The 24,249-nt window shown below is 39.8% G+C and overlaps 2 protein-coding genes across 3 annotated transcripts in view; one reads left to right on the forward strand and one right to left on the reverse strand.

Moving 5' to 3' along the window:
- LOC131123581 (calcium-binding protein 2-like) overlaps positions 1-18,366 on the reverse strand; it is a 28,504-nt gene extending 10,138 nt beyond the window's left edge. The window contains exons 1-7 of one of the 2 annotated variants that reach the window (XM_078793467.1): positions 18,232-18,366; positions 12,769-12,828; positions 12,298-12,399; positions 11,874-12,009; positions 6,023-6,061; positions 5,647-5,677; positions 3,091-3,234 (exon numbers count right to left, since the gene is read on the reverse strand). In XM_078793467.1, the coding sequence (XP_078649593.1) occupies positions 3,091-3,234; positions 5,647-5,677; positions 6,023-6,061; positions 11,874-12,009; positions 12,298-12,399; positions 12,769-12,824 (508 nt within the window). In that variant the 5' untranslated portion in view covers positions 12,825-12,828; positions 18,232-18,366. The remainder of the gene's footprint in view (positions 1-3,090; positions 3,235-5,646; positions 5,678-6,022; positions 6,062-11,873; positions 12,010-12,297; positions 12,400-12,768; positions 12,829-18,231) is intronic. The other variant, XM_058065480.2, reaches the window with a different exon arrangement.
- doc2g (double C2-like domains, gamma) overlaps positions 1-24,249 on the forward strand; it is a 64,425-nt gene that overhangs the window by 3,256 nt on the left and 36,920 nt on the right. The window lies entirely within an intron of this gene.

Consider the following 24,249-nt stretch of genomic DNA (forward strand, 5'->3'; position numbering starts at 1 on the left):
GTGCAGGCCACACAGCTAGGAGACCCGACTTCGATTCCGCCCTAGGGCATCTATCTCTGTGTGGAGTTTGCATGTTCTCCCCGTGCATGCGTGGGTTTTCTCCGGGTACTCCAGTTTCCCCTCACATTCCAAAAACATGCTAGGCTATTTGGTGACTCCAAATTGTCCATAGGTATGAATGTGGGTGGGAATGGAATGGTTGTTTGTCTATATGTGCCCTGTGATTGGCTGGCGACCAGTCCAGGGTGTCCAGCTTGGTAGAAATGAATGAATGATATTGGTAAGATGTTTTTGTGAAGGAGCATTTTAAAAACAAATAATATATTTATTTTAATTTAGTCGTCTTCTGCTTCTTTGTGTCGAAACTTATTTTGTTCATATACAGTACATTATGCAGTGTACTGTACAGTATATGACTGCTTCTCCTACATATATCGGCCCATTTATCAGTTATCAGCCCATATATCAGATATCGTCTGATATATTGGATATTGTCTTTTTTCGATATAAATCCCTAAAAATCTAAAAATCCCCCATCAGTCAGCCTCTAATATCATCTGTTTGGTAACCTGGCAGTGGGTGCGTGGGGGAATCTACTGGATGACAAAGACCAAATGTTGGCAGCTCGGTTATGTGAAGCAAATAGTAGCAAGCGGTAAATACACGTGACTATTCGAAGCTTGTTTGAGAAAGGTTAATGGATGCAGATAAAACATGTAGGCTGTAATGATGCTGAGACCGTTGACTCTTGCTTGTCCTCATCACAATTATCACACGGAATGAATACAAAAGGAGGCGCATGCTGATTAGACACACAAAGGGTACAGACTAATAAACTGGCTCTGTTTTCACTATCTAACCTGATAGATGTACATGTAATGATTCGCTAACGTAATTATTGCAGTGAGGATTATTAGCATTGTAGTGGACACAACAGCACATCAAGCACATTTCGTCAAGTTTAGTCATAAATGCCACCATCTAATTTGTAAGTTGAACAGAAATATATGGGAGCTAATTATGTGATTTTGAGGCAGCACATGATGCTCTTAGGTATATTTTTGGCTGGTTCTACACTTGTGGAGCAGCAGTCTGGGAGGATCCTGACACTGCATTAAATAATTTCCTTGCTTAAGTAGGTCAAGCCTATAATCGCTGTATAAAAGGTATTTTCAGAATAATATCATTTTTCCAGTTAAAAGTGCTTGGCCGGTCATGGGGAAAAAAGACATTGTTTCATCGTACTGTTTTCTCTATGATGAGTTAAAGGAAAATAAGTAAGCCATTCTCCCTGGAGAGCCAAATGAATGCATTAGTGACTGCATGAATAATTCATACTACACAGAATGAAACATAGTATCAGGAAACACAACAATCTCTTGTTTGTCATAATAGTTCCACTTATCGCTATGCTTTCCTGCGTCATTTAAATAATGTTTATCCACTCATTCTGATTACATTTCTAATATTGTGAGTCACCATATTGTGAAGAATCTGAAGGACATACTTCTCTCCATGTTTACTTTGTTGTTGCTTGCACTTGTTATTGTACCAATCTAAGTGTTAAAAATGTTTTTAAACGTGTTTCACCAGGTGAATCCAATAAAGTAGATACAAAGACACAAACCATCTGGACTCAGGTCCCTGCAGACGACAGCGAAAATGCTTCACCAACATGATTACACGCCCATGTTTTTTTCCACTGTGAGAGGTATTGTTCTGTGGCTAAACCTTTTTTATTTTCTTTTATTCTTCAAACCCAATGGGACAGAAATATCATAGTGGTATTGATTGACACTGCATATTACATTAAAATTATGCATGGGAATCATTCATTTCAAAGACAATAACTTTATTTGTGTTTGGCCTGTTTGTCTTTAATTGTAATATTGATGACATTTTAAATCCTCTTACATGACACACTGCATGTCAATAACGTTTTTTTTTTTTTGCTCGTGTGACCTGTATCTGATTTTTTTTCATGCCGATGTGAACAGTAACATTTCAGATTTTTTTCAAATGCAACCCAGGACTCGTTCGTATGTGGTCATTAAGCTGATATATCTTATGCTACTACAATCTGAAATAGAGGGGAAATGATTCCTGGAGTCATTTGGGTACCTCGATTTACAAAAAATAATTTTCTCTGCCCCGAGGAATCGTCTCACGTTCACTTACGTCACCAACGCGCTTACGAAGGAGCGGGAAGATGGAAGAGACGAGGGAAAATGACAAAACACCATGATGTGTACCCACATTAACGTCACTGCAAAATCGAACCTCTCTCCCCAAGACCACCCTTTTACAAAACACATTTATCAGCTTTTTGCATTGATCCTAATGAGTTCCTGATGAACCGTAAGCAAACCAACAAACCAAATTGTTGGCCAGCTATGGTGCCACAACATAGAATACTATTTACTTATACATATGGAGGTTGCAGATGGGACACAAGGTGCATCTGTGACCATGCATTTCTAGTTTTGTTCCATTATTATTTTTGTTTGGGTGTTTGGAATATATCATCTAAGAGAGAGAAGACTTTTTATATACACTTTAGTTGTGTAGATTTGATCTAACCTCCTGGAAGATCAAGGGCGCATCGGCTGGATTTGAGTGGTTTTTTACTGCCTTTCTCCGACACTGTAGAAATATGTTACTCCTTTCCTCCAAATCTATGACAGGAATTCATAAAATGACCCTTAAAAGCACGCAGAGGTATACCACTGCTTTACTAAAAGGATGGAAAGCCCTGATTGAAACCACTGAAAGGGAATATTTCAACACATACTTGAACATGCAGAGTCACACTCATATAATGCCGCACATGCAGGGTAAGGGCCATTAATCAGTCTGAAAAAATGTCTCCAATGTACCCGACTTCAAAGACAAACATCAATTCTGTGCAGGGACGGGGGAAAAAGTGCAATACACACTAAGACACATTACATATTACTCACACTTGCTCACCTGAGAAGGACCCATCAGTCATTTGCACATGGCATATCAACTAAGGGAAAATGGAAAACATGCACCAATACACACACACACACACACACACACACACAGAGCCCAAAAATGAATACACACATCTCATTTTGATTTGCTGGATGATTTCAATGAGTTCCATCTCTGTCGGCATGTAGCCCATGGTCCTCATGCAGTCGGCAATGTCTTTGTAATGGATGAAGCCATCCGCATCGTAGTCAAACTCCTTGAAGGCCTCTCGCAGTTCTGACGCCCACACACAAATTACAGCAATCAGAAACTTTCAAATGGTGATTCCCAAGAGTCAAATAGAAATAAACTCATCCTCAACTCCCCCAACAATGTTCAGACTGAAATGAATATAAGACGACTCTGCTTTAAGAAAAATCAAAAATCAAATTTTTTTCTTAGATTGTGTATTCAGTATAGTAGCAACTAGTATACTGCAATAAAAAAAAGGGGGTATCGTATTTTTTAGCTGCTTGGCATCTTGATCACCATTATCTTACAACCTTTGGGACACTTCTCCAAAGGGTCCCTGTGTCATGGCTGCATTTCTCCACATCACCAGTGTGAGTGACAGGATGAAATACTTGGACTTGGAGTTGTGTGGTGCCACCTGTTTCATGACTTTCGACCAAATATAAGGTGACCCAAATTAATACAGTACAGCCGTGCAGTACAGATTCTGTTTTAGATGAAAATTTTCACAAACATCTTGTCTTGGACCTCATAGACTATCGCGGTTTTTGTACAATAGTTCACAAAACTGTTGCATTTTATAGTGATGTGCGGAACAATACTGAAATACTTACCAATACCAGATCTTTGTGCTCTAAAGTAGATTTTCAAATCCAAATATTGATACTTTTGATACTTGATACTTTGAGTAATTTGAGGCAATGTATATCATTATCAGAAACGTAGTGGAAAGTGCCTAAACAGTTGAGATTTTGTCTAAATGATTTGCAGTTCATGGGAACTACTTTTTCTTCTGCCTGTAAAAACAATGGTCGATCATACGATGCTGTGTGTGATATTTGTCAAGAAACGGTAAGGAGTCGTGGCAACACAACAAACGTTCTTTAACCTCTCAGATTGAACCTCAACACTGAATATGAGGCATTTCTCAGGCGCACCAAAGAGGAGAGCGGTCAGAGCACAGTGTCAGGTGCTGCGAGGGCAGAGTCCTCCGGCGTTGCCGTCAGGCATGATCCAGGTACAAAGGGATGAAAATATGGAATGTGAAGCGGCGCTAAGCACTGTTGTTATTAGAGTTGTTCAAACCAAATATGCCTATGAAATAAATAAGTAAATTAATGCTTCACGAATAATAATAATAATACCTGATATATCTGCTGTGCCCCGCTTTTAGCCTTGTTTTTAGCTCTGTATGAATGTACAGATGTTATATTTTAATGTCTGCTACTCCTTTTTTTTTTTTTTTTACTCAACTTTGGTTTTCTTCACTGTTAAGCAGGGGTCCCCAACCGCCAGGCTGGCGCATTTGCTACCGGGCCGCACAGCCGCACAGAAATAATAAATAATTTATTATAAATAATTTACTCACTGTCTCACATCACACCTAGATGGGACCATCTCGTCTCAACGAAACAAGCTCAGGCCTCCCACTGATTCAGCGGGTGAGTTATATTTTCCCTGCACTTAACATTTGTTTTTAGCCCCGTTGTATTATTTTATATTTGCTATATTTTTCTGCCACACATTGCCGGTCCGGCAATATTATATAGTATATTATATAATATTATATACTATTATATAGTATGTGGGAAGAACCTGAACCAAATTTCATACCACTAAGCAAACTAGCAGTTATGTACCTCTTTATGTTTGAATCTTCATGTAACTATGAGTTGTGATTTTGTTAGCATTCTTATACTAGTTGTTAATCCTTTTAATGAAATTAATGAATTTAATGTATTTTTTTAGTCTGCTTGTATCGTAGCATGGGTATGTTGTAAATAACGTCACTTTAACTCATTATATTTTAGAGTTTAAAGTAAATAAATACATTGCTCCGATGTCTTGTATTTCTATGCTCTGAGCTCCAGTAAGGTGTGGCTTTAAATATACTGTGTTTTAAAATGATTGGTTTTGGATCGGTATTTCCGATACCAGCCCGAATTTTACTGCATGTTTATTCAGCCGTCTTAGATCATACACCCAACACCAAATCTTGCTATACGTACTTAGTTTACACAAAGTATAGCTGCATCAACAATAAGGAAGTAATACATCTAAGAAGCTTATGTTGCAAAATGTATTTGTTTATAGTTTTGGAAATGGGAATTACTTTTTTTTTCATATGTTTCAGTTTTCGTCTGACCTTTCATGAGTAAATGGTTTGTGGATTATCCTAACTTTTTTCTTTTTTTCTACTCTGGACTCTAATGGATTAATCAGGAACCTTTAGCAAAATGGGTCATGGGAATGATTAATAATTAATGATTAATAATACTTACATACCTTTCAGAAAGTCTTCAAGTCTTTAAAATAACATGAAAGCAGATACAGGCTACTTTGTGCAATGGCAATCTTGGCAGGAAGGGATTCCTACATGGACGTCAAAGTTCTGTGATGTAATTGTGCATATTTGACTGTGTGTGTGTCATCATGATGCAAAACATGATATCTTACCATCTAACTCCAGCGGCATCAGCTCTCTCTCCTGTGCAGCACGAGGAAGAAACACATTGGTAGTTACAAGACAGTGTCAGATGACAGGAAATAAAAATCAAGGTGACTTTAAAATGGAAAAAATTCTCCTGAGAAAGCATCCCAGTGATAATCTGTTTGGGACTACCAAATTAGAATAACATGCATATCGTGTCAGCTCAGCCGCATGCTGACAGCAAACTCTAATGGGATTTCACCCTGCAACGTTTCTTTCTAATTTGCAAAATGACGCAAGATCATACACTCCTACACACACACAAATACACTCAACTACAACTGCAGCCTCCAGAGGGACCCGGCATACACTTAGCCCATATAAACACAAATGCATACCCACACAGGAACAAATGAAATGGTGAGTCGTACAGATCTTGTTCTGTCACAAAAGAAACAGACACAGAAAGACGGCTGCATATGTTTGCCAGGCATCATTTGCATTTGGCATTGTGTGTGTAAAACATTCAGTATTCTGTACCTTGTTTTGACATTTGCTCAGGCCGACTTTCCCTCTATTTCTCCTCCACCCCACCGTCACCAACCACAACAAACACACACACACCAACCAGGAGTACATCTCTCCATTAATAGGAAGTATAAGTAGCTAAAGGATGAATAGTATGTTATCCAATAGTTTTGTTTGCATGTCAAACAGGGCAGAAAGGCACCCAAGTCAGTCAACAGAAGAACAAAAACAATCTTTTTAAAGAGAGAAGTGCCTTGTTTGTTTCCTCATGAGTATAATTGTGGTTCACTTGCCTCAGTCCTTGAAACAATTGTCTCATTTGCATATTTGTAAACATGCACTGGATTTAATTTGCATATGTAATGCTCAGATGATTTGAAAGACGAACCAGCAATTAAATTAATAGTTTCATCAAGATCTGTATGCCTTAAGTAAATACACTTACTTCCTAAGATACATTGTTTCCACTCAATCACTTTGAATGCACCATTTGTCTCCTAAAGCATTGCTGCATCCACTGGGGGAAGCGAGGAACACGGAAACTCACTCATCCTCATATAGGACTTATGGCGACGTTGCTTTGCTCTAAGCCTGAGGATATATCTATAAGCTCAAAGAGACTTGACTGACACCCCAGCTTAGGAAGCATATCAAAGCTCCGATCATTTTGTCTTTCATGCAACTGCAACATTATGAGACTAAATTACATTTCAGTCTGTATAATCAAAGCCTGTGACAAGCAGCAGAAGTAACAAATAGTATCCATTATGAATCATTACAATTTTCATTTTTATATTATATATTAGTTTTTATATCTCTGCGATGTGCAGTACACCAATAAAAAAGGAGCTGCAGGCCAATGGCCTCCAGACCACACTTTGGACAACCATTGACTAAATTTAGGATTGAAGAAATGTGTTTTAATAAAAACTGTGCACTGGTTTGTAACTGTTAAACATTGATGAAATTACTGCTTATAAAAGTAGAAGTTATGAATGATTTGCATTTTAGATTAAAGGGGGCCGAATATACTCATTTTTCTGCCCTTTTTTTAATTGTGGACCTCTATAGAGCAGCTACACACAAAATCCAGCACACACAGGTTTATAGGTCTTCAAGAATCTGCACCTATTCAGCTGTATTTCTTTGGATTTCGTGGTTCCCACGAAAATGGTCTGTTTTAATGTATTCCACCCATGACCTGCCTGTAGTTGGTCACACTAGCGAGTACTTAAAAGGAGTTCCCATTTGTGCCGCTAGCTAACAGTATAGGAGTTCATAATAAAGAGCCATTTATGTATTAAAATGTCTGCTTTCAACATACAGTGATTCTGAATCGCATCTGGAAGTAGAGACTGGACAGTCGCCATGCATGCATGGTTTTGGAATGTGGGAGGAAACCGGCGTAGCCAGAGGAAACCTGCACACGGGGAGAACATGCAAACTCGAGCGGAGAATCGAACCCAGGTCTCCTAGCTGTGTGGCCTGCGTGCTAACCACTCACACACCATGCGGCCCAAGTACAAAATATTCATTCATTCATTCATTTTCTGCTGCTTTTCCTCACGAGGGTCGCGGGGGTGCTGGAGCCTATCCCAGCCGTCTTTGGGCGAGAGGCAGGGTACACCCTGGACTAGTCGCCAGCCAATCACAGGGCACATATATGTAGACAAACAACCATTCACACTCATATTCATACTTTTGGACAATTTGGAGTCGCCAATTAACCTAGCATGTTTTTGGAATGTGGGAGGAAACCGGAGTACCCGGAGAAAACCCACGCATGCACGGGGAGAACATGCAAACTCCACACAGAGATGGCAGAGGGTGGAATTGAACCTAGGTCTCCTAGCTGTGTGGCCTGCGTGCTAACCACTCACACACCATGCGGCCCAAGTACAAAACAGTTAAGTACATATTATATGGGGGCCATACATCCATAGTCCGTTGTATTTTTATACTTTGACACGAGGCATTTAAAAATGGATCAACCTGTGGGTTTGGAACCCCCTGGTTTAGAGTCTCTAATGCAATTGGAAGTTTTTGGACTGTGGGTGTACCTGAGAAGAGATATGACCGCAACATCATGCTACATCATACAACAACATCATACAACAGGGGTCCCCAAACTACGGCCCGCGGGCCGGATCCGGCCGCCTCCACCTTTGGTCCGGCCCCCTGAGCAACACCAGATAAATACCCCTCCCCCCTCCCAGAAAAAAATCCTTGACTCACCCCGTCAAATAGTGCGGAACAATGGCGAAAAGATTAGGTAAGAGAAAAATTGATTCAGAATGCAGGGTATTTAACCTGCAGTGGACAAACGATTATTTTTTTGTTCAATGCAAAGAAAAAGCGGTTTGTCTCATCTGTCAAGAGCCGGTGGCCGTATTTAAAGAATACAATCTGCGCCGACACTATGAATCCCGTCACAAAGACAGGTATGATAGCTATTTATAGTATGATATTTATTTCATAATTGTGTTGTTAAATATTTCCTGACTTTGTTTTTTCTTTGAAGTCCCCAGAGAGAGTATTTGGTTATTATTTATTTCACAAATAGTATTATTTATTTTATTAATAGTGTTATTTATTTCCGACTTATTTTTTCCGTGAAGATCCCAGAAAGGGTTATTTATATTTGGTTTTGTGTGGCTTTCTGGATAACAATAAATGTTTATGTTTAGACACCCATGCAATCGTTACATTTTCTGCTACAAACTGACCCCGGCCCCCCATCAGAGCAGGGAAAAGTTATGTGGCCCTCACAGGGAAAAGTTTGGGGACCCCTGTCATACAACATCATGCTAACTTCTTGTTGAGGAATTAAAATTTGCAGCAGATGGCCTTTCAATGGTAACAAAAGTGAAAAATCCTGGCTCTGCAGGAGCAGTCTGTGGCAATAAAAAACACAACTACTGGTATCGGAGCCAAAAATGCATTTTAAAAGTCCCATGCTTTCTTTGTAATCTGCAGTCATAAATACATAAATCAAGTCATTTTTATTTACCTCAGTTGAATTTTGTTGAAGTGCTCCAACACCTCAGGACTAGTATCGACTGTGGTGTTTTTAGAAGCTGGTCCACATGGCAGGCATGCAAACAGTTATTCAAGGTGTCTGTGCCAGCAGTGATCACACTATTTGCTTCAAACGCTCAACTACTCTTGATTTATACAAATGTCTTCATTTTTAATATTGTTTTCAACATTACTACATAAAAGGGGCTCTAGCTGCTCGGGTTGCAGCGGTGATGTTTACCCTGTTTACCCTGTAAAAGATTCTGCAGTCCACAAGGGCATATTTAGATAGCAAGGTCAACACATTAATTGGATTTTTTTTCATCCAGAAAGGATTAGATGGCGTGCCATGCGGACTCTCGATGCACCCATCGGAATGAGCCCATTAACGGTTAATTTCATTCTGTCTGTCTTCAGATGGCCTATTGAGTTCCCTGCTGCTTCTCAAGCATACAGGACATACTGTATGAGAGGTATGTGGACGCAAAGTCACAAATAAATGTGACGTTCAAGCAAGCATGATGCAGCTGGAATGCATGCACTCTAAATGTCATTCCCACCAACCTAGTGAACAGTCTTTTGCCCTTTGCAACTCTTCGGTTGTAGCAGTGTCACTCACTCGTTTTTATTCTCCATTTGTCCTGTCCAGCCTCCTCTAATGAGGGCTGACAGTAAACTTAGCTAAGGGGCTAATTAATACTGAGGCAGGGATTAGGATCACTGCAGGATGGATGGTCTCCTTCACTCAGGCTCTCAGCAGCAAATAATAACACTGCACACATGGTCCCAATACTGTGCCTTATACCTGTGTAGCGGTGAATTGAAAGCCGGGGGTTGTGACAGGGTAGGAAGCACACAAGGTCATTGTGGAGCTGTTGTCAACTCCTGTAAATGGGCTTAAAAATAACAAAACAACCCTGTTAGTTATGAAGAAACCTAGTTAAAAACATCATTAAAATGTTCAAGCAGATGACTCCCTTTGGTGAAGATTGCGCTCTTATCTTTTGTAAATCCTTCCCCTGTGATGAAGACGTTTATGAAAAAGCTTTTAGTTTTGTAATGAAGTCTCACTAGGGGCTCATAAGGTTCTGCGATGAAAGCGATATTGCCATGATGGTAATAACAGGAAGCACAACAAAGAAGAATAAAATACATAATGCACTTAGACAAAGGTGTGTATCTGTCTAAATATTTATTTAAGTTCCCTTAAGCCCCGAAAAGTTTTTTGTACGTATATGGTCCCATACAGTAGTTGCACAATACTAACTCATGAGACTTCAGCTCAGTAAGTTGTTGAAGATCGCCTGTGATGATAGCACACAACTAACAAATTAGTCGAGTGCCAAAACAAAGCATCTACATGTTGTGTAATGAGGTGTTCAAGCACACTGCGTATTTCTGAATGTTAGAGGAATCTGTGCTTTTTAAATATTAGGATGTGTTGCAAGTGCTAGAACAGATTTATGTCAGTAAAGCTCACTTTCTAATTCCTTAAGAGTCCCGGCTTTTAGCTCAATGGCTAGCTCTATGGACCTTGGTTCGAGACCAGGTCGGAACGAGGGGCTGGCGCGATCAAATGGGTTACACAAAGTACGACAGTAGCACGTGTTAAAGTGTAAGATTGTTATGTAAACGTAACGTAGGTTGTATGAGGAATGGTTTAACAACGAATCATAACAGATAATGTGTGTGTGATTGTCTTGTTAAATGTTCATTTATGTCCATTTAATTAATCTTTTATATGTATGTTGCTTTGTGTTCTGCATGTAAATCTATAATTATTCTCTATAAAAATATGTTTTGTGTTAATATTTATGGGTGCCTAAAATGGATGAATTGTCTCACTTGAATGTATCCATGATGATAACAGACGTTCCACTGTACATGCGTCTCTGTCCCGGCTTCTTAGTACATAATTGACTTTTTAAGCATTAATATAGAGAAGGGATTTGTATGTTAGATGTTTCTCTGGAGAAATATTAGTGTCATGACATTGTTAGTGGTGAAACTTTTTAATTCACTTTGTCCTTGGCTAACTAAAGTCCTAATATTTGTTTCCAACTGATGCAAACGTTTGACCACTCCACCCACTTTAAAGCCTATGAGGATGTCATTGCTTGTCGATTAGGATGAAAACACCAAAATAAGCCAATGCCAATGCTACCACTGGCTTGAGTAGGAACAGCGGCAATGACAAAACGTGAGTCAAGCTGGGCAGTGTGCCAGCCAGTCCACGTTAGTCGAATTATTTCTTGAGGTTTTACTTTGCAGTTCCATTTGGCTATCTTATATTTGAATTACTAGAGCCAGTTATAATATTGACCTTTCATATTCATTTGACCTGTTCTATATCAGCAATTACTGCCTTCAAACAACGTGTTCCTTCATGTGTTGTCACGGTTCGCTGCAGACCCCCTGTGGTTAAATTCTCAATCAATAGTCACTATGTCTGTGCAGCAAATGAATCTATCCGTAAAACAATATACAGTAACGATAATGTCAACTCAATATTATACCTTGAGGCATACTTATACCCCAGCATACGTATTCCACTTTATCTTTATCCATTTTCTTGTGAGAATGCTCCCTTTACGGCTGTTAAATTTACTTTTAAACCACTGTGGTGGCTGAAGATGATAAACGTCCAAGCTAAACTCTCAAGTACCTATTGTCATGCTTGTGTGTAATGTTGTGTTATTGAACTGACCTGTCCAAAGAGTTTATTGAGGTAGGCAATGTAGGCGGCAGCCACTGCTGAACTGTTGCTGAGGCTCCTTTTACTGCTCCGACGGTTCTCCTCACCACTACCATTGCCCTTTTTTGGAGTCACGGGGGACTTGGAGCTGTGAAGTGTGCATAAATGCACCACAGTTGATTTCCTATCATAACCTGTCTAATATTACACACTTTTTTTTTTTTACATAATATTCCAAAAAATGTCCTATTAAGTTGGCTTTGACATAATTGCTGACGGAAATGATTGAAAAACACGAGCAGTCCAATCAGCTGACATGGCTCATTACTAGTCACTGGAGAGCTTTAAAGACTTGTGTTGTGGCCGAAGCACCAATCAGTGAGACTGATTCTCTCCTCTTAATCAGTGTAGATGAGAAACAGAGATTGATAATAACCAGAATTTCTTGGAGAGGCTGAGTTGAAGAGCCTTGTTTTTAAATCTACCGGCAGTCGGGGATCTGCCAGCTGGTGGACCTCTCCCCCCTCGAGGAGACATGCTAGGAGGAAAAAAAAACAAGCAAGTTGAGTGCCGTAAAAGTAACATTTATTATAATCATACTGCTACGATGACTGCATGTATTCGATTTGTGTGTGTCAGCACTATTGTATTCCACTGGGGGTAACTCTGGATTTGCTGTGCTATGGACTCTAACACTATAACAGTACAGTATACTTTCTGTTCCTCACTTAAAAATACGGTATATACTGGATGGGACATGGTTATGCCTCTGTACTAATATTCAAATTCTAAATAAGCAATCCTACTTTGAAGAAATCCACTAATCATGGTCAGGTCTGGAACCAATTGATTACTTTATAAGGTTAGTATCAAATCAATACAAATGTAAAATTCATATTTTACTGACCTGGCTGCAGTGGATGGTCGACTTTCAGGTCCTGATTTTGCACTTTTTACGGACATTGTTCTGGAAAGAAAGAACAGTTCTCTCAACGACTTACAAAAAACACAAGTTGTTTTCTAATTTATAGGTTAAAACAATTATAAAGTAGAAATGTCCCCAAAGTTGTACCATTCAGCAAATGTTTACTTCACTTATTTACAAGGGAAGTTTTCAGTTGTACAATTTTTATCATATGTGCACACACAAATAATATATATAATAAATAATATATATAATAATAATAATAATAATATATATATTTGTATATTTGTATATATATGTATATATGTTAATATAGAGAGCGGTAAGGATCGGAAAGGACTGCACAGACAATGTTATGCCCCAAGTCATTTCTTGTGTATAAGCTGCTACTTTTTTCTTAAACTTTGAACCCTCTGTCTTATACGGTGGTGGCACTAATTTATGGCTATGTTCTAATCTTGTGATGTCTTTTTTTACGTCAGAACTAATCATTAAATACTATGCCGCTTGCGAATCACGGTCTGACTGACTGTGAATTCATCACACAGCAACTTAACACCCAAAAGCTTGGTAAGAAATATACAAAGCAAGTACCAATACAAGTTCAAAATAAAAAACAGCTACTTTAACTTAATCTCATAATGAATTTCAGCCCAGCAAAACATTTCACTGTTTATTGCTGGTAGGGGGATACAATACTGCCTTTGTCCACCAGAGAGGAAAGGAACCCAAGGGGCCCAGAGGGAAGCTGACATAATTGCAGTGCCCCAGCAGCAATAACCAATGAAACTGGGGCAAAATGTATTATGAAGTTAAAATAACTTTTTTTTTTACTTGTTAAAATTAGTGCATTGTACATTTCATACCTATTTTTTGAGTGTTAAGTTGCCGTGTGATGACTCTAGTGTTCTGTGTAAAATGACACTGAGAGTCAGACTGTTATGTTGAGTAATGACCCCCTGCGATTTCCAATGGATTGACAAGCTTGTCATGAGTTTTTTCACTTTCGTGATTGACTCCTGTCAAATCAAGAGCCATGGTCCTCACAGACTTGTGCGTTCCACAATATGCCATTTTATGATGTGGACATGTGCAACTTACAGTCTGGTGCAGCTTGTATACGTATGTACCGATCTGTTTTTCTATCTAAATTTAGTCAGTGCAGCTTAAACAGCTGGAACATTTGCTGTACTTTGAAAAAAACTACTATCTTAACTTCAACTAGCAGTCCCAACCTTTATATTTCTGTATACTGGTCCATAAGCTTTGACAATGAAGTGGAGCCCCCAGTCCTTATAGAGTTTATGATGAAAGAGAGGACTTCCTTTGTTTTGACACCACTGAGTATCAATGTGGCTAAGGGAAAAAATGTCAAATCTGTCAGTGTGTGTCTGTACCCTTCCATTCTTTGTCACATAAAAGTGCTGCGTTAAGTGACAGCAGAACATTATACTATTCAAATTTAAATACCTTGATGTACAAGGGTTAAGAATTAAGGGCATACACCCACTCACTAAATTTACATATAAGCAAGAACAAAGAACAAGGCTGCGTGTAATGATCCAAGAGAGTTGGGAAGCAGATTACTGATGTGCTGCAAGGAAAAATGGCGTGCAAATTGGAACAGCGGATAAGGAGAGAGCGAGAACAATTGAGGAGGGGAATAAAAAACTTGTAAAAACAGAGAGCAAAGACTTATTACTGACTGACGCAGATTAACATTCTGTCATAGACCTCTGCTATTCAGGCTATCATGGCCTGATGAAGAAGGGCCGCACTCGGCACTGATGAGCTATAAACACAAATGCCTCAATCCACCAGCTCATATGCTACAGGGACGGTACAAAGACAGATACCCATGATCTGCTCCAGCGGCCACTACTTGGTCCACCGCCTGCATGAGAGCCCTAATAGGAAGAGACACGGAGATCAGCCAGTTCTCTGAATTACACACGACTGCTTCATGTGCTGTCGCCGCATTCCCAACTCCCACCGGGCCGCTCACAACGTGGCATGACTGAGTAGTGATTGCCTGTCTCTCACGCTTCCACACAATCAGCATGCATGTGCTACATGCTGATTGCAACACGCTGGAAGCATGTTAAACTGTTGAAGCTTCAGGGGGGTGTGGTGTTCTTGTCCTTGGAATGACAGTCAAGAGAATCTTCTTTGCTTAAGTGTTGCTGGTAACCTTCTATTTCCTTCATGTGGTAGTGATTAACCTTTTTATTAGATACTTCAACCTGGATTATCACTCCATGAGTTTTTCCCAAGTGTGAGATGGTGATCTATAGTCACATATATGGGTAAAATTAAACCGGAGTAAATAAGAAAGGCAAGCCTCTCCATCGTAACTGCTGCATAGTTCAACAGCTCCCCAAACATATTTACAGTAATTTAGCTTTTCGTTCAAGAGCCTCTGAGAGGTGCTCATTAAATATTTCCCCTGTTCCACTTTCCTTTCCATGGACTGGGAGCAAAAAAAACATGGCAAAGTATGGTGTGAAGTCTCTAGATCATAGTGATGGAGACATGTATGGGCCAGTGTCGTGATGAGCCCTCCTTTGGCCACAAGAACTTGGGAGTCTTGACTTGTTCCTTAATCTGCAATGTTTTGAGCAACTAGGGAATCCATCACGCAGACAAGTTCTGCATGTTCAACTGGTCATGGGGGATTGTTTTTCCAACAACCCGTGATCATCCAAAAAGGTAGCCTAAAATGGTGAATGATGCCTGCAAAAATGGTGGCGTGCTGGCTCACAAGTGACTCCATTATCACACATCACTCACCACTATCACATCACAATAATATTGTGGCGCTCAAGGGTCTTGCTTTGCAGAGAACAACTTTTTATTGAGGGTGAGAGAGAGAAAAGCTTGCTTTTAACCGCTATGCATAGTAACTAGAGTCATGGTGTTACGACAGGCTATGCCAACAACACCACATAACAACACAAGCACAGACAAACAAAAGCACTCTCACTGGTTGGACAGAACAAGGATGCAGATATGCAGCTCAAACTACAAACGGACGAACCAACCACATCGGCAGCACCGCAAAGCACGCTGGGAACAATGAAGTGCCACCAGTGACGCCACAATATAAACCATTTCCGGATGAATATTGTTATTCTAAAGGAACAAACTTGGTTAACCCATTATCTTAAAATACAGAATCTCTAAACAACTCCAAAGCTCTACACCACATCATCTGTATCTATATCTACAGCACCTAATAACATGACAAAAGCATACAAACTAAACTAAACTAACCACTGACTCTTAAGCCCTGGTCTTGAAGACTTCCAATGGAAGTGAAGAACACTTCCCTGTATACTGTAAAATATACAGTGTATGTAAACTCACTTATTTGTTCGTATATCACACACAGAATGATGAACAACACTGCGTCTGTCTCCTTTGTTTGTGTCGTAACAGGATCAATTAAGCGCTGCGCTCTTCATTTGAGGATGTGTTCAAGCACACTGGTAACTTTTTGTGTTAGGTAGAGGTTTTTAGATGTCAACCAATCAGAGGGCGGAAAAATGGTACTGCCGGTACATGCTTGCAAGCTGTCCATAGGAGGCGAATTTGAAATCTGATTTTATTAACATGGCAACACATATAAGCTGAAATTTGATTGGACAAAAAAATGATCTATACATACATACTGCAAGCAGTGTAGCCAAGAGATTTTTGTTTGTTTCTTTCGGCTTTTCCCCTGATTTCCCTGAAATAGGCTGTTCATAATAAATTAATAAAATTTTATGAAAAATACGAGAATTTCATCATTAATACATTTAATAAATTCAATCATTCATTCATTTTCTACCACTTTTTCCTCATTTAATAAATTACATTGTGCTGATGTACTCGGTAGTATGCCTGGTAAGTACATACTGCAGTGTATTAGATGCAAATAGACATTTAACTATAGGAATATATTTTTTTACTTTCACTGTGTTTACTTGCATAGACACACTTGGGTGACATAGGGGTAACCCATAATATTTTGATGCTTTTGTTGCGGTGGTCTCTTGTTGTTTGCCAAAAGAATTGCTTTAGTCTTCAGTGAGCACAAATCCCATCAGGATAAACAAACACACTCTCAGACTGAACAAACATGTTTTACTACACAAGTCATTAAATAACATTCTGAGCCTGCAGCTCTCCGCCCTAAGTGGTCAATTGCTGTCAATCACAAACTGACGCACACTTTTAGATATGAATCATGCTAATTGACGTAATGAAATGGGAAGTCACGTGGACTGGCTGGCCCAAACAAAAAACAAAAGGCTAAACGTGACAGGCATGAATGGGCTTGACTTGAGTGTTCAAGGTTAAAATCTAAATGAACAGTCGAAATATATTTCACAAGAGTGACAGACTCTGTGGCTCATTGCATGGGGCACACATAGTACAACTACGTACAGTGCATACACACAGACGTGAAAGATAATTGAAGCAAAACATTCACAGGCCCCAAAATGTAAGTATTTTATTTTACAAACACAGTTACCGAACACAACATTAGGTACACATGCACAATTTAATGAGATCCAGTCCAATCAATTTTGATGGACACTTTTTTCCTTGTACGTCTAACTAAACTACCAACATATGGTAGCATTTGGCAAAGGTTAATAAAATATGACAGAATAAAAACTAAAGGGAAACTCTGTCTGACCTAACAGCAGCACATGCTACAGTTTCATGAATTATTGACCAAATGTGGTTCACTTCGGGTTAGGCCTGACATCTCTTTGTGTTCTCTTTTCTTTTCTTTTGGATTATCTTTCTAATCGCCAGCTGTCCAGTGAGAAGACAATCTATCCCCGAAGACCCAACCAGCCTGTGTCTGATCCATAAGCGGCCGATAGTAACGCAATTGGTTCTGGCACTCCTTCTTATCTTCAGCTATCTGAATGCCTCTCTACCTTTTGCTCCCAGCAACCCCCTCCCGCCGTCCCACCATCGCCACTGATTTTGTGTCAAGGTGCTGAAATGAGACTGTCACCATCCATATCGACAAGGAAAAGCCTGCAGAGGGTGATAATTTAACTTTTCCCCTCATCTCCACACATCCCTCCTTCACCTAATTCTTGTCTAATTAGAAGATTTTCTTCTGTGTGCTCGTAAAGGCCAGTTTGATGATGGTGCCCTGGAGATGGCCGCCAGTGTGATGACGACGTCTCACCAGGGGCAGACTCACCAAGCTACAACAAAGCCCATCAGTCGGCCGTCTGTGGGCTTGAATAACCAAAAAATGTATCTAAGATTTATCTAATTAAGCAGAGAGGAGACGCCTGTCAGTGCCATTAGCGCATGAGAGAAAAACATGCTCTATAACAAACTCACAAATGAACCATAGCTGATTCTCGCTGCGTTGAATTATTGAGCATCCCAATGCAACACATGCTTAATGAGAAATCATTTTAGCCTTACCTTCTTCACCAGGTACAAAAAGACTTAATTTCTTCCCTGTTAGACTGGGATGATAAGGTGTGTGTGTGTGCGTCTCAACTCAAGTAACCTGAGGATTATATAATAAAGGTGATTATCCAGCTAAATATGTCTGGCTTAGAGATGTAGCAGGCCTGCAGCACACAAAGGGCAGTGATGTTGTGGATGGAGTGTGGACAGATGTATCAATTCCAGTCCTATTTTAAAGACTGAAAGTGCCATATGTTTAACCAATGAGCCAAAACTGAGGAACTGAAAACCCAAAACTCAACAGAAAAAAAAAATGTAAGCCTGAAGTCATTTGGATGGTACAATACTGACAGTACAGTCATCCCTCGTTTATTGCGCTTAATTGGTTCCAGACCCGGCCAAGATGAATGAGTTTCTGTAAAGTAGGATTTAATACTAATAAACAGAATATTTTTGTAGTTAAAACATAGAAAAACTTATGACAGTCTAAGCTTTTCACCAGTATTAGAGCCTTGTAGTCATGAAATGACACCCCTGTAGTCACCTTTACACCTATTATCCTATTATTCTTTAATAATAATAGCCATAAAAGATGGCTGCCGCTAACATAGCAAGCTACTGAGCTAACTAGTTAGCCTCCAATGGATTTGTTTTAAACTAAAGAAAGTGTTTTAAACTGAATGGGGAAGATGGACAAAGCATCCAAAATTGTACCACTACCACGCAGAATGGGAAGATAACTTTTTACTGTATAGCTTTTAGCATCTTTAATGTACAGCGGACCCCCAAAATCCTTCAATTTTTCCGTGTGCTATAGATATATTTTTATTTTTTTATTTGAGAATTGTATTTATTTGTGCAATACCTGTCAGTAGATTGCAATTGCATTTTTATTCTCCGTTTCAATGATTTAATACATCATATCGTTGTACCACTAGTGGTAAGTAGGAGACAGGATGGATTCATGATCAAAATATTAGCAACTAGAACTCAATAAGGAAGGATTTGGGGATTCATGACATTATTTTTTTTAACACTCCACCTGAGAAAACAACTCATTTCAACCACTGAAAACTTCAGCCTTGAACATAAACATAAAAATAATAAAAACAACTCTTCTCTCAAGAGGCTGTTCCCAAGAGAGTCTAGTCGGGTCTCACATCAGAAGAAATTCACTGCACATACACATACGCTAGGAGAAAAATTACTTAGTCTTGTGGTTGGTTAGAAACTTACTGTATATGCTGTCATGCAATATTGCCCATAATTTTAATAATCAAGTGTCTGAGCATACACACAAACGACCTCAGTATTCTCACAGCTTAGAGGAAACATTGCATTCATGCTAAACTGAACCTATTTGGGGAAACATTGAGATAAATAATAGTATCAGTACCATGTCGTATATAAACGAGTACAGGGGTTATGTTGAGATGCTAATTAAAATTGACGTGTTGGCAACATGGCAACAAAGTTAATGTATTGGTGGCCACGAGAGTGGGGGAAAAGGTGAGTGAAGCCACAAAGGCGTAATAATGAGGTGAAAATTCAAAGGTTTAAAGGGTTAATGAACTAACAGCTTCAAAATGTAGACCGCCATTAAGGCCTGAGAACCTTGTAGTGATGCATGATGATGTTAAGTGCAATGTAATGACAGTTTCCCACCAGCTAAGCCACAAGAACAGCTTAGAGGTTTTTTTGTCCCCGGGCCATTAGCTATTGAATTCTCCACTCTTTATTGACTGCCGACTTGTCAAACAAGCTCTCTAATCTCACTGTGAAGACACCTTGCATTAAACCTATGAACACGGTACAAACCATCGGGTCTAAATCAATAATATCGACTGTACATCATCCACACGGCCCTCGAAACCGATTGTACTTATCTGTGGATAAATGTAACATAAGGAATACTTCCGGTTGAGTACTCCCTCTTGACATTGTGGTCCAAATCTCTACTTTGCCACAACAACTCTAATCTTTGTTGTAATGAGAAAAAATACAAGAGAATTGGGGTTTCTGCTCAGCTTTATCCTTATTTTAATCTGTTTGTCTCAATTTACTGCCCTTCCTGCTTAATCTTTGTGCTTTGCCCAGTGAGGTGAGTCCTGTAGCGGAAAACCTTTGAGGAAACGACTCCTCTGCGCAATCAGACTCCCACCATGCACAAATCTGCTTAGTGCATCCAACCAAAAGTCTTATTTCGCACTTTTAGGAATGGTAGGGCAGGAAAAGGTAGTGCAATAATGCTGTCACGTTTCATGCAGTAGTCAGCTCCCGTTGGAGTGTCGACCTATGAATTGTTGACTTGGAGAGAAAATCAATGTTTCTCAGATTGATTGGAGGTCGTTTTTCCCTGCAGGGGAATGGCACTTTTTTTTTTTTAGTTTTGCCCATCAGTCACAATCCTTATGTGAAACATGAACATATTTTTCTTTCCCTTTTCTGTGTATTCTAGTGTGAGAAAACAAGTTAATATGAGCTATCCAAAAATGGACTTCATGGGAAATATGTATTTTGAGACTAAACCTCAAAAATTGCCAAATGACATAGCTCAGTCATATTAAATCGTTTTCAGAAAAGGGAAAGGAATATATGTTCATGTTTCATGTAAGGATTGTGAATGATGGGCAAAATTCCCAAATTCCCAAAAAGTGCAGTTCCCCTTTCAGGTTCATGGTAATTCACAGTAAGGATATGATTTTGTGTGATGGTAATGTTAACCTGAAACGGAGTAATGTAATTTCAAGCACAAATGTATTGTGTGGGAACACATCAGCAAAAAGGCTTTTTGGAGGATTTTTGAGTTAATGATGTGTTCACTTATTGGTGACTAATAATGCCATATCAGTAACTAATTGCCTTCCCTGTTACCTCATTAAGCACAGCATGACATGGCGCCATGGGGCGTTGACTGCACACTTTCATGCAAACCCTGCTGACTCAATGCATCCCTGCATTCCCTGCTTTGTTGCTCATTTTAAAATCTTGTTATTTGATTGGGCCTATTTCAGTGCATATTATGAAAAGACTTCGGGATCTAAAGGCCGGTTTATAGATTTCATTTCTCACTGTACAAATTGTTCTGACATTCTGCTACAATCCTCACTCTTGTCGATTTCTCCGGCATTGTTAATTCATGTCTCTGGCTCTTTATCTCCATTTCCCGTCCGCTCATATCGCTCCATCTCCATTCTCGGGCATTTTTCATTTTTGTGTGCAGTCCTCCATTTGATCTCAGTTTTTCACTCTACAGTCACCTTTCCTCTCGTGAACTGGAGCAGTTGGCTCATCTCTGCCCTTCCCACTCCATCTTTCCGGCTCTCCACTGACTTGCCTCTGGGCCACACTGGGAATATGCTGATGGGGCAAACTGAGTTAAAGATAGAAATATTTCTCATTGCTGGGCCGACTGAAATGGAAATGGGGCAAAAGAGGTTGGAAAAGAGGTGTACGCAATTAATCACTGAGGAAACCCAAACCATTGTGTCAGTGTTATTATTGCCCTCCTTATATAAAACATACTTGTTTGAATTTCAGCCCTCATGCTTAGGTGGAATTGGATTGGTTTATAGTCTTGGGGGAGTGATAGAACTACTGTGGGTGCCTAACTGGATCAGTGGCTTCAGTGTTGGTTCTCAAGTTGTCTTCAGCAGCGGAACAAAGCCGAGTGTGGTTACATATTTTATAGCGGTGCACAGCCTTCTCTGCTGGCCTAAACACAGAAGCACTGACCTACATTTACAACCCAAGTTCTAGTATTGTTTCATGAAATTGTATTAATTTATTCCAAACAGGTAGCATTATCTTCATTTCATAGCATGTCTTGGCTGCAATGCTTTCAGGAGTGAACCCATTGTAAATTAGATGTATTAATTATTTTTGTCTCCTCAGATTTCAGCTTGTATGTGTTTCCATGTCAATCCTATCTGACCAGGACCTTTACAGTCAGCACAGCTGGCCATGCTTACTTAAATACTGTGAGTAATGGGGCTGTTTCTGTATCAGATTTCAGATTCGCCTCACCAGACCACCAGGTGCACTGTAACGTCAGAATCATTCCATCCTCTGATTGGTTGACGTCTAAAAGTGTATGACATAATACTCAAAAGTTACAACTGCGTTTGAGCTACACCGTGGTATACAGGTACACCAGCAACTGACCCATGCCTAGTCAGTTCGCTTCTGTCTGAAACTGGCACACTGCATATGCATGTCAAAGTACTGACTCTCTGCAGCAAGTAGCTGGACTCCGGTCTTTACACAGCAAAACCAGTGACACTTGAACCGCAACACATAACTGAGGCACACCACCACCTCAATGTCAGAAAGGTCGTTTTCTAAAAACTCCCCTCTCCAAAAGAACAAAGAACAAGAATGAAATAACATATGTAACCTTAGAGAATATCACTCTGTCAGTCCGTCATTTTATTTGACAGTCAATTTTTTTTCCCTTTTGCGTTGTTGACCCGGCCTGTCACAAAACGTTAGGAAAAGGAAAACCTGTTCAGTGACATTGAGTTTGAATTTGGATGAATGGAAAAAAAAATCATTTTGTGTGTTGTCCCTTCTTGTCAGCCTTAAGGACGAATCACAGGTAGGGTTAATGGGATCTGTCTGTGTCAGGGCAGCCTCAGAGCACGACTGAGAGCGTAAGAAAGACTGCGTAAGAAAGACTGATAAAATGAGGGGAAGGTTGAGAGTGGAAGGTGATGCGCTTCCTCGTAGATGAAAGCAATGACGGGAAGACGGCACTAAGAGAGTGGAGAGAATTTTTTTTTATGTAAGTCCAGGGGGCATGCTGGGCTAAATTTGGGGGATGTGACACATGGTGGAAAGAATAATGCACCTTGACAGAGTGGCCCTCCTCTGCCAACTTGGCCAATGATGCTCCCTAAAGCTGAGTGATGTGTAGCGCAAGCAGCGACTGTGACACCAACTGCCACGCTGCGGGTGCATCAATGACTAGCCACCTGTTACAAATGCACTCATTCATGTCCCCCTGCGATTTTGTTTTTTTTACTCAGTTATTCCATAAATGATGTTAATCCACTGTTATTAATATAGATGATTTGCCTTCTGTTGATCCCAGTATTGACCTTAAACAACTGGCCTTTTCTGTTTAAGGACCCTCGTATCAGGTGCTGTAAACCAGTGACTTTCAACCACTGTGCCGCGGCACACTTGTGTACGTTGAGAAACTGTCAGGTATGCCGTTAGGAATTATCCAATATCACTTTTTATAATTAGCATTTATTAATCATCATTTGCAAATATTATGTCAATAGCCATTCTGTCAATAGTATACACGGACCCAAACATTCCAATTGCATTTGGTTTATTTGCTCAAACGGAAAGAATTGAACAGGGATGGATTATTCCTTTAACCAATCCGGCTGAGGTATCTTGTGCCCGCTCAAACGGAAGGTTGTCAGGGTGCCGCCTTCTTCGTGGTGTTTTTCTTCTGTTGTTTATTGGCGGTTGGCAAGGAGCTTTGGTGTGCATTAGCGCCATCTGTGAAACAGAATCTAAATCCTTCTATACGCCATTCACAAGTGCAGTTTTATTAAAAAAGAAACATGTCCTGAGTTTAATTATAAAATATTAGCAAAATTGAATGTGATCTTTTCCTGTTTAAATTTATCGCGGGTGCGTTCTTTCAGCGCATGCTCAGATATGACGTAACACGCAGATCCAGACGTTCTTCGGTTTTAAAAATGGAGGCCAGCAATCGGCACTGGACTAAGCAAAGTTCATTTTTGATTCAAACTAAATTCAAACTAAGACTGGACAGACGAAAAACTGATGTGGATGTTTACGTTTTACTGCGCATGCCCTATTGACTATTCTGTTTGATTTTCACGGCGCATGTAAACATGAGATTGGAATATTCCTTTCCATGGATACCATTGTTTCCCGAAAGGTCATTCGGAAAGAGAAAAACTCGTCCTGTAAAAACGTGGCGACTGTCGAGTGTCTGTGGTGTAAAGACTGGCGGAGCAATGTAATTGGTCCGTGTGGCAACACCTA

The sequence above is a fragment of the Doryrhamphus excisus genome, linkage group LG9 (genome assembly GCF_037039965.1).
Source record: "Doryrhamphus excisus strain RoL-2023G ecotype Guam linkage group LG9, RoL_Dexc_Guam_v1.1, whole genome shotgun sequence".
NCBI lineage: Eukaryota > Metazoa > Chordata > Actinopteri > Syngnathiformes > Syngnathidae > Doryrhamphus > Doryrhamphus excisus.